This window comes from Rhipicephalus microplus, chromosome 7 (assembly GCF_043290135.1).
Source record: "Rhipicephalus microplus isolate Deutch F79 chromosome 7, USDA_Rmic, whole genome shotgun sequence".
In the NCBI taxonomy this organism is placed as follows: domain Eukaryota; kingdom Metazoa; phylum Arthropoda; class Arachnida; order Ixodida; family Ixodidae; genus Rhipicephalus; species Rhipicephalus microplus.
This window is the reverse complement of record NC_134706.1, coordinates 126990926-127002452: the sequence shown is the minus strand read 5'-3', so window position 1 is coordinate 127002452 and position 11527 is coordinate 126990926. Positions and strand designations below refer to the sequence as shown.

Sequence of the window (11527 nt, the reverse complement as noted above, 5' to 3'; positions counted from 1 at the left end):
TCCCACATTCTGAACAGTTCAGTCTTTTTAACCATGTCTTTCCGACACCAATTGTTCTATGACTTGTCTCACTCGATAATTACAAAACTGGAGCCCTGCCCTACGAAAGAAAGTCCAAGCTCTACTACAAAAAATTGCGTGTTCAACGTACGTGCACCTCCCACACGGGGTGGCAAATACATAGGATGGATGGATGGATGGATGGATGGATGGATGGATGGATGGATGGATGGATGGATGGATGGATATGGCTGTATTCTTTAGATCAGGCGGTGGCTAGCGCCACCAAGCCGTAATACCTAATGAACCAAAAACTAGATTTATTTTTTTTTCTTTAAAAAGTGAGTTTGAGGATTCGTACTTTGCAGTGAAGAGTTTAATTTTCACTCGTGCCTTGACTTTAGCCACCAATCAGATAACCTCCTTCTAGTTAAGTCTACCCGCCTAAAGTCTAATTTGCCCTCCCGGTCCCTAAACCCCAGTGCTTTGAAAAACTCTGCGCCATCATCCTGAACTATAGGGTGAAGCCCTTTACAGACTATTTTCAAGTGTTCGGCAGTTTCTTCTTCCTCTCCACACGCACTGCATACTGTGTCTACCCCTTCGTATTTGGCCCGATATGTCTTGGTTCGCAGTACTACCATCCTGGCCTCAAACAGTAGAGAACTACCCCGAGTATTATCATAAATCCTTTCCTTGGCAATTTCCTGCTTAAATGTTCGATAGATCTCTAGTGCGAACTTCTTAATATATATATATATATATATATATATATATATATATATATATATATATATATATATATATAGCCCTCTAGTGGGCAAAACAACACGTTCCTAAACCGGAACCAAAACCCCGATACCGCATCTCCCCCTCTGAAAATGAAGATGATGTGGGGTTCTCCATGCAACCAATGCACAATACAATTAAAATGTACATAATATGCAGAAACATATTTAATGAACAACATAACAGCGTGAACAATAACACTGCAAACAAACAAATACAAAGGCAATGCACACTTGAGAAAGAATAACACATAAGACAAACACACACTGCACGTAGCACAACTAATGATGAAGTATTGAAATTGTATAGAATGCAGAGCAACAATACAACAACAAGTCACATTGCCAAATCACCACCCTATTATCGCATCACCCGAGAGAGGATGTCCACATAATCACTGTCCTGTTTGTGTCTACCGTGACTACGCCGGTGCCGGTGCCATTTCTACAGGTGGCGGCTGGACTGTCGCCGCCCGCAGCAATCCGGTGGAGCGAGAGAATAGGCCCATGAACTCTCTTTCCAGTGCACTTCCAGCACAGTAGGGGCCGAAACAAGCGGGTAATGGATGGAGCCTGACTCGGCGCCACCGATGCAGAAGCCACGCAGAGAGCAGGAACGGGCACGGTCAGCGTAGACGCGACCAGCGGAAGCGTTCGACAGCACACAGACTAGGGGCTGGCTCTGGAATCCCGGCTGTTACGCTCAGCAAACAGAAACAGTATCCCAGAAATTATCACCAATCAGTAGAAGCACAGCCGGAGTGGACGCAGCAGCAGTCAAATTGGGAGCAGTAGACACCGCCGAAGTATGGAAAGCTGAGACGGAAGAACCTAACGTATGGTCAGCAGCAGTAGACTCGACCGGAACTGCTGTCCTCGCAGTAGAAGTACTCCCGGTCGAAGTAAGTAGAGTCCGCGTTTGCTAAACCGTAGGAAACAAGACAGGAGCAGGCACATCAGGAGTACGGGGAGCTGAGACGCCGACAGGTCCAGCACATGTCGACATGCTCTCAGTCTGGGCCGAAATCGTCGTAGTACGGGAAGTTGAAGTATGGCTCGATCTATTAGTAGGTACATACATATCTTGTGGATCGGCCGACGCTTCCGTAGTGTCATCTCCTTCCGCAACGCACACAGGTGGGGGTCCTTGTGGGGCAAGCGGCAGCGTCGGCCCTGTGCTGCAACGAACCGCAGCGGAAGCACGCTCCCACGCGAGTTGACGGCGTCGCCGGAGAACCAGTGTCAAACGCGCCGGTAGCCCAGGGAGCAGTCGCAGTCGGTGAGAAGACGGCGCTGGCTTGCGAAGCAGCTGGAGAAGGAGGAACACTCTGAAGGGTCGAAGGGAGGTCATCAAGTAGCGTCTGACACGACGAAATAGCGTCGCTTGAAAGGGCATCGAGCTGTTGTAACGCGTGGTCGACGCACTTTTTTTTATGGCAAGATCTCGGACTTTCAGAATGGGGAATTCCGCTTCCATCTTCAGAATTTTTCTCCGCAGATTTGGGGACGCGATTCCTGCTACAATTTGGTCGATTGCCAGTGTGTCGGTACTCGCACGAAGAGAACACAGTCGAACAAGCCATTTAACCAGCCACTGCGGTCTCGGCTGGTTGTTGCCGTAGGGTCTTTATAGTGAGGCACGAAGGTACATCGGATCGACTTGCTCCTTGAAAATCGCGTCCAGCTGCTGGAGTGTTGCAGCATACGCGTCTTGCACAGCATTCGCCGGGCTTGCGTGGTCTACTGTGAATATAGGTTCATCCTCAACAGCAAGCAGGTAGGAGTTCAAACCCTCAACGACCACCGCGTTCAGTAGCAACGCCCTCTTGTGCTCCGGCGTGGCGTCCCTGGTGGCGGCATTGATGTAAACTTTAAGAACGGGACGCCATTGTCGCCATGAAATAGGAGGCCTACCGGGGCACTGCAGGAACACAGGCGGCGGTATCGCAGCGCACATCCCTGTGGAGGAAGGTAGCCGAACCGGAGGACCGAGTCAGATGCGTAGCCCAGTATGTATGGTCTCGGTGTTCACGAACTGGTGATCCACAGAAGTGGAGTATCACTGGGCTGTGTTCAGGGTGCTGAACATGGTAGCACTAGTAGCAAATAGTCATATGCCCACCTTGGCGGGATGCACGCTGACCTCCTCCTCGTCGCCAACCTGTAGTATCGTGCATCGGACGTGACGCACGGAGAACACAAGGCACGGCGCTGAAGCGATGGCTGACAAGAGCATGCCGCAGCCGGTAGCCAAGCAGGAACTGTTTTATTATATAAAACGCCGTGCATATATACACAGGGTAACGCCCCCTTAAGGATCAAAACACTTTACATGAAATTGAAACTAGCGTTGCATAAAACCGAAACCGAAACACACCACAAATACATTCTAACTATATATCATAGATCTATTTTTAAACTAGAAACCTCAAGTGGGCACTCAGAAGTTTGTTTTAGCAATGCCTTATGAAAATATGGAAGGTAAGGACGTGATAGGTTTCATTACAGAAATATGTACCAGCGTGCCAAAGCAGCAATTATGGCTACACTGCATGTTGTTATTCCCTGCGGTTTGCTATAACACCTATATTTGATGTCCACCTTGCTTCATAAAACAAGAATAAAACTAGATTACCTATATCCACAAATTTTTGCATGACAAAGAAACATTGCAGTGAACATGAATAAAACAAAAAACTGAGATGTGGACGACAAATCACTTTTATTGTGCCCTAAAAGGCTCTAATAAATCTAAGTGCTTTGAAAGCTTGGACCACACCATACCACCCCAAAGTGTAAATGTTTGCTTGATCACTAAAGGCTGAGAACATAAGGCACACAAAGTGCAAGCTGCAGCTCGAACGTGACAAATATATCGTATGTCTCATTATAAATTATGCGCTGCTGAAATCGTTCACCAGTAACTATTTTATATTATCATGCGATGAGCAAGTCGCTGCAAGAGAATTAAGTGAATGTTGCGAGGCATCAAAATGAAAAAATATTGTTGTATTTCGTATTTTATAAATAAAGTAAGACTACATTTTTCACCGTCCAATGAAATCCAGCGTTAGCCTCGCATAGATCGTTACATAAAAGTGAACATATGCCAGAAATACACTCACAAGAGGAATGTTGAAAAATCCATGCTTCTGCTCGCATACATGCACTGAAACAACAAAACGCGTCACAATGATTGGGTAACGTGGAAATAATAAAAAGAAAATTGAATTGACGCTGAATTGTTTTATACGAGCCTATCGGCGCAGGAACACGATGATTCCTCGATTCGGCTCGTATGAGCACAGGTGCCTGGATTGCTCTGCCTGTCGAATTTCGACTTGGCGCAAACTCTTGGCAGCTTACATCTCGGACACATCCGTTCGCCTGAGGACGGCATGGGGCTGTCTTTTGTCTGTAATTGTGTGAATCACTAAATTTGGAAAATCGGTACCATCCATGAAGTGGTTCACCTTATGCGAACGTGGTTGCGGAAATTTGAAAATGCGGCGAAGGCGGCGGCGAGTCTGGCTTGTCCCGTTCACGGAACCTGCATGAAACGCCGAAAGAGCTGCGTCTGTTATACGTTGTAACAAGCGCTTTCAACTTGAAGTCACAGAAACTTATCAACCGCGATATGGCGAAGTAGTTTGAAGGGAACAGAATCGAAAGTTGGGCTAGCTCCATATGCATGGTATACTGTCAGTTCAAGCGCACGAATAAACAGAAAGGAAGACAGGACCAGCGCTTTCTCGCAACTAAACTATCTATTAGAAAGGGAAGAATATATATCTTCCTTTCTGTTTATTCGTGCGCTTAAACTGACAGTTTAAAGAGACCCAGTAACACATTTTCGAGTTGTAGTGAAGTAAGCTTGCAATGTTTGCGCATGACAGCTCGTGGATCACATGAGGCAAACATATTTAGAATCCGTCAAGTAGGAGTGCAGTTACAAGAATGCGACGCTTACTTCAACTGCTTTCTCTCTTTTCTCGTACTACAGAGCATGCTGAAAACTACGCAGGAAGGGGCAAGAAAATGCACCCCTTCGTCAGTGCGTGTAAGGACCTGCAGTGCTTTCCTTTTTGTTCGGTCGAGCACGCGGCTTACTATCAGTGCAGCCGCGAGCGTGCGAACACGTGGCAGAATTCAGCGGCGGCCCCCGTAACTGTTCATCTCACGATGCTCCACCAGTTCACGAATCAAGCCAAGCTGATTTTATGAAGAAAGCCCAACGTACCCTTCCTCAGCTGCAGCAAGATATGTAGGGGACTACCCTCAGGACATTCGAAAATCCACTCATCGGAACCAGGCTGAATACGTGGTGCGGTGCCTTGCGCGCGATGGCTATTCCCTGCCCAGCCCTACCAAGCTCACTAGTTTGAGATCATCTGTCTTTTTTAAATGCGAAGCCTTTCTTAGCGAACTTTGGTGACTTTGAGCGTATCTATCTATCTATCTATCTATCTATCTATCTATCTATCTATCTATCTATCTATCTATCTATCTATCTATCTATCTATCTATCTTATCTATCTATCTATCTATCTATCTATCTATCTATCTATCTATCTATCTATCTATCTATCTATCTATCTATCTATCTATCTATCTATCTATCTATCTATCTATCTATCTATCTATCTATCTATCTGCCTATGAGTTTTAGCTCTCCTGGCCGTTTTAATTATTGTATCGATACCAAAATTAGAATAGCATATTATGACTGTATTACGAGCATAATTGGCTGGACATAACATGAAAATAAAGATATGTCTGTCATAAATGTAATGATTTACATTTCATGGTCCTGCAGATCTTGTGGTGGTTTCATTCACATCGCATGTTGCAAAATTGGTATGGTTTGACATGATTGCATGCCGAACACAAGCGGCAGACCCTAACATGAAAATCATGACATGCGTGTGATGTAACAACATAACTACATGACAGGCTCATGATGCGCTCGCGGCCGTTTCGCTTGCTTCACATATACCAAACTTGGTATTGTGGTACGTGAATGGACGATGAAGGTATATGAGTGGTGCAAACTTGATAATCATAAGATGCGTGCCATGTAAGAACATGAGAACATACCACGCTCATAGCGTGCTCGTGGCCGTTTCGGTAGCTTCACATATACTAAATTTGTATCATGTGACGTGAATAGATGACGAAGGTAAGCGAAACATTCAAACATGATTATCATGACACGGAAGTCATGTACCGCTTCATTTACCTCCACCTCGTCATGTTGTGCTGATTTTAATGTTGCATAACAACCTTCCTCCTCCGTGCTTGGCATATCTTGATTCCCACTGTGCGTGGGATCCGCCAATTTTTCTTCTCCTTACAGCACCGAGGTACTGAAGCCAATAAGCGAGAACACATTGTACATAGTCCAATAAAGTATTCATTCAATCAATCAATCGATCAATCAATCAATAAATCAATCAATTGATTGTATAATCAATCAATCAACCAATCCACCCTTGACTGAAGCAAGGCGTCTGAAGTAATATTTTCCTTCGCTCTTCAAATCAGCCAAAGCCGTTGCCATTTGGCACATGCATCAATATTTGGGGTGTATGGCATCACTTGTAGAGATATGAAGGAGCGTTTTCCAGCTGACTTTAAATATTGATGGCGAATCCCAGATACCGTACTGCGCTGTAATGTTTGCTGGCATGTTGACGTAGTCCTCCAATACCGATTGGCAGCGTTTTCTGGGCATGCTTAGAAAGTGTTGTGGGGCCCCACTTTAGACACGGAGTTTTTTTAGTCGACGATGTGCTCTTCGCCTACGTAAATTTCTATAGCGAGTAATCATCGCAGAGGGGGATATCAGCCAATCGTTACGACGTATGGATTCATAGCGAAGGCGAAGGAGGCTGTGATAACCTAATTTCGAAATAATGACTGTGAATATGGAAGAAAGTGAATAGCTTGAAATATCTACGCTTGTATGCTCATGCTTGCTACAACCATTTCATTTCTACGCAGCATTTTTTAAAATTGCGCGTGTCTAGATACTGCCCACCCCCGAAAACAAAGAAGCCATGTCGCTAAGTACATCAGTCAATACTTCGTTCCTCTACAGAGTTTGCCAGCTGGGGCCTAACATCTTGATGAAGCAACAGTTTTTTTTTGTTCCAATAACTTGAGTGACATGCCCGGAAACCCTATGCTGTTGTGACAATTCATATTCTCACCTCCCCTGAACACGTTACGCCTCGAAACATCCTAGATAGCTTCAGTTTGAAGTATTGAAAGCTGCATTTGCAAAACTTGTAGTGTGCTGTGTAGTTCATCGTTTGAGATGTCTCTCACAATGTCATTTCATTGTATACTCAAAGTTTTCAAAGTACATTGCGTTTAGGTACATGTTTCTTCCCGTTTTTTAGTCACAAAACATTGGTATATCGCAGTAGGAATGGATTAACACAAGCCAAGGTCTTTAAGATGTGACAAAAAGCATTTATATATCAAAAATTCTGCGTTACGCCACCAAAAGAGAACCTTAACGTAGCACTTCAATGGTGAATGAATACTTCGCAAACAGGTGGGAGGTGGAGCTGGCGTCTCTACAAGCAGACCTATCTCCTTCAGGGCCTCAGCGCGACTGTGTATATAGGAATAAAAGGCACAAGCAAAAATAATTGTTGGAGCAGAAGGAGGAGCCGGCCAGCTTGGTTGAGTAAGTCAAAAGAGAAGAGGAACAGTCCCACAGGAAGAAGGAAAGCGGGGGCTGGGTAGCAGTATACGTTTTGCTTAATTGTGGTTCTCAAGGGAGAAAAATATTGACGACCGCGAAGGGGCGTGGCGAAAGGTAATATCTACCCCTCCCCCCCCCCTAGTGCCACAGACAAAACCCTGACATTCACCGAATAGAGATACTTACAGAATGCCACACTAAACTGTGCAACTGAAATTGCCCGGCCATGTGACGTCATCAGTGACGTTTCTGCCCACGTCCTGTCTCTCTTGAGCTGCTTGTGAGCATATAGACTGTCCGGTAATGTTAAAGTGTTCATCAACTTGATTTTTTGCTTCGTTAGTTATTGCCCAGCTACTAGAAAAGCTAGCTGGTACGCGGTGTCATCGGAAGAAATGATGCGGCATTACGCATAGAACAGCCGCACACCATGGCCAGAAACCTTGTGCAAGTATCTATAGCTTGAGCAACCACACGCAACGTCCATTACTCAAGCGCATGCAGTCTCACTAGCGCAGGTGCTTTGTCCACTTAGGGTGGTTGCGTGTAATTGTATAAAAGAGTTAAATAGAAAAGAGAAGGTATTAAGCTTTTCAAGGCTTCACGGAGCGAGTTGCAAGAAATTTAATCTCGCCCTATAGCTTCATAGTTTCGCTCTGGTTCAAGATACTGGTTTTGGCAGCTTGTGACAAACCAGTTTGAAATATTACTGTCACATAATGACCGTTGTTTGGCACGCAACAACTTCCAGCGTCTAAATACAAGTCACTGTATGACTAGGTGATGGGTCCTATAAAGCTATCCAATATGAGCGATAGTACAAGCCATGCTTAAGACAGCCAACGCCTAGCATTCGCTATTGCGTGCACCCGCCTGATAGTAAACTCGAGGCTGGTGCACCCTAGGCGTGTGAAGACCCTCGAACTTGGGCATCCGTATCGCCTCCTCGTACGTGGGCGGGCGCTCTGCCCACCACGGAGTCTGGGTGGACGGGAAGGACGCCATCAGGCCTCCTTCTTCGGCCAACTCCGGGCTGGACGGCGGGCTCGGCTCACGCTGCATGGGCGGCGGCCGACGCCGGCGAGCCGCTGGCCGGAGCGTCGCATCCTGCAGACCCAATCCCAGCTTTACTTTCAGCTAAAACTGCTGCTTTGGTGAATTGGCTCAGTTTTAAATAATTTACTGAAGCGAAAAAAAAACAATTAGTCCTGAGGAGTCCTGCGGAAAACACATAAATAGTCCTGAGGAGTCCTGCGGAAATCTGCAATGAGGTGGAAGGATTAAGAAAGGGAAAGAAGACAACCACCCGTTTGTAGCACGTAGCCACAAATAAGTGCTTATTGCTGCCGTGTTTTTTTCGTGATATCGCTCTGTTTCAACAATGACAAATGACACTTAAAAAGTGGCCATGTTATTGAACCACTTGCTTTTGATTGAGTACTCACATACATTTTCAGCATTGACAATCTTTTGAACAGTTTTCCAAGCCTCCATGCTGTCATATCATTCATCTGAGGGCACTCTGAAGAGCGAGTTGTCTTTACATTGCAGTGCTGGCCTTTGCAAACATATCTCTAGTACCAACTCACCAGCGTATTCTTTGTTATAGTGATGACCAGTCTACAAAAGCACACACTAAAAGAGGACTCTGCAGTGTACTAAAATATGTAGAACTGAAATCCTTCTTCGTGCCAGCAGTGTTGTATGCGATCGAATTTTTTTCACCATGGAATTTCTTCAAGCCGGGACCCACCAAGAGCTCACTAACGTACTTAATTACGGATATCGTGTAAAATATACGCTAACTGATGACAAACACAAAAATACATTAAAAGTTCCATCACCGGGAACCAATCTCTTGACCCGTCACTGGGAGTCGCAGGTCAGTTAACTCGGCCACAGAGTGTACGTTCTTAACAGTATTCTACCGGCCAGATATTTTTAGTCGAAATTTACTGCAGGTGGGTGCACCTCGAACGAGCTGCAGCTTGTTCTCGTCAACTTCCATGCAATGGCACGAAGGGTGCATATGGTGCGCCTTAAAGGTCGTGACCACGCTGTTTGCGATGCGCGTACGCTTCCTACCTCTACCACCAGCGCTTTGTCCTACAGGCTACAAGGCTCGAACGTGTGTTTGTCTCGTGGCAGTGGTTTGCACGCCTTGTACTTTCACCGGAAAGTTCGCGTTGAAGTTATAGAGCGCACGAAACTCACTTTACTCACTTCAGCGGCCACGTTCTTGAAAGAAGCGCGCTGCTCAAACACAAAAAAAAAAGTAGCAACTGTGACCATTGTTCACTCTCGTCCTGAATATACTTGAGCGTTCGTTTCACACGTCATTCTTCGTGTGTGTGCAGCACGCTTAAAAGGTCGAGCTGTGAGATTTTTTTAGTCCATGCTCGTCGTCTCTGTGTTTTTTTAGTGTTTGCTTTGCGGGTGGGCAGAGCATTGCAGGTATAGCGCTTCTCGCCATTCTTTGGTTGACATTGCTAATCGTTGCTATTGCATTCAATACTTCACCCCAGGGTCGAAACAGTCGTTTGTATGTGCTTCGTCATGTCATCATGACGCGGAGTCTATGACGTGATGTGTCCAGTTATATGTTAATTTCAGCTATTACAGTCGTTAAGTCTTCACCATAAGGGTTAGTCGTCTGTATTGAGTTGTAACACCACAAACGTCAGAGCTTTGTGCCTCCATGTCAAATCGTGCTACAGTTGCCAAGCACCCACACACATTTAGAACTGCCGATACAATAACGCAGAATAAATGCTGAACAAGCAATACTAGATATGTGAAGACACGATAAATTTGATAAATTTTTGCTTTTTACCAATTTCTATGACAGAGGCGTCATCCATGTTTTCCCAGTAATTGCCTATCATGAAAGACATACAAGCAGCATGCGTGAGCACTTTTCTAAAAAGAAGCCTCGCCATTGAGAACTGTGGTGGCTTGCGAAAAGATATACTGACCTATAACGCTAACTATTGGGACTTGAATGATAATGACACGTCGCCTGACAACAAAGCTTCACGTTGTCGACACGTTGCGCACAGACAGGTACACAACCATTGCCTTATAGATGCACATAAAATGGCCATATTTCATGGAACTGCGGCGTAATCACTGACCTGCGACGTCCTGGGCGCCCTCCGGCAGATGGCATCCATGAGGAAGAGCATCGGGGCCGGCAGGACGAAGAGGAGGCCGACCAGGAGTCCACCAGCGTGCTCAGCGGCGCTCGTCTTCTGACTGCCCGCGCTGAGCAGCGACGCCACCGTGAGCAGGAGCAGCCAGATGATGCCGGCGAGGAAGAGCACTTCCGCCATGAACGACAACCACCGGCGCAGCTGGAGGTGTGGGAGCGCCATGACCGCCGCCGCCCTGACGCTACGCCGCTGGCCGTACACCTCGTCTTCTACTGCTTGCTGCCTTGCTTGTTCCTCTGTTCTGGCTGTTACCCGCTAAGGGGCATTGGCTGCCAACGCGGCAAGGCCTGATTTCAACCGTTGTGAGGGCGTTGCCTGAGGTAATCATACTTGCGATATAGAGATATGCATCGTGATTTCTTCTCTTTACGACCTAAAACACTGCTAAGTATAAGAAAACTATGCTATGCTTGTTAATATTATACGCAAACAACCTGCATTTAAAAATACCACTGTTGTTTTCTTGATGCCTCACTTGTGGTAGGTAAAGCAGCTATTTAGAGACAACGTGCGCTGGGAAGCTACCGCTTTTTCCAGTTTATTTTAGACATTGTCGCATACCGAATTTCTCGAGGCATACTGAAGTGTAATTCAGTCAGTTACATACTCCTTTTTTAAGTTAGCACCATCAGAAATAGAATATCATCGTTGTTATTAACAGTCCACTCCTTGTTCCATAACAACCAACGCAAAACCTACTAGAAATTTTGATCAGCTGGAAAGTAACACTGTTCGCGAACTTCAAAGAGTCTCTTTTAAAGATGGAATTATACGTTAAGTATTAAGCGATAATAATGATAGAACTGTTTCAT

The 11527-nt window shown here is 45.6% G+C and overlaps 1 protein-coding gene across 1 annotated transcript; it reads right to left on the bottom strand.

The window, feature by feature from the left end:
• Positions 1-4016: 4016 nt before the first annotated feature.
• Positions 4017-10957, bottom strand: LOC142767071 (uncharacterized). The gene is made up of 3 exons (XM_075868287.1): positions 10638-10957; positions 8377-8610; positions 4017-4338 (listed from the first exon to the last, which is right to left on the bottom strand). The coding sequence occupies exons 1-3, from the start codon at positions 10875-10877 to the stop codon at positions 4330-4332; spliced, it is 483 nt and encodes a 160-aa protein (XP_075724402.1). The 5' UTR covers positions 10878-10957; the 3' UTR covers positions 4017-4329.
• Positions 10958-11527: the final 570 nt, after the last annotated feature.

Excerpts from the sequence above, each read along its gene's own strand:
- LOC142767071 (XM_075868287.1), bottom strand. The coding sequence starts at position 10,877 with ATGGCGCTCCCACACCTCCAGCTGCGCCGGTGGTTGTCGTTCATGGCG. Across the intron at positions 8,611-10,637 it reads GGGCGCCCAGGACGTCGCAG|GATGCGACGCTCCGGCCAGC; the intron begins GTCAGTGATTAC and ends TTGGGTCTGCAG.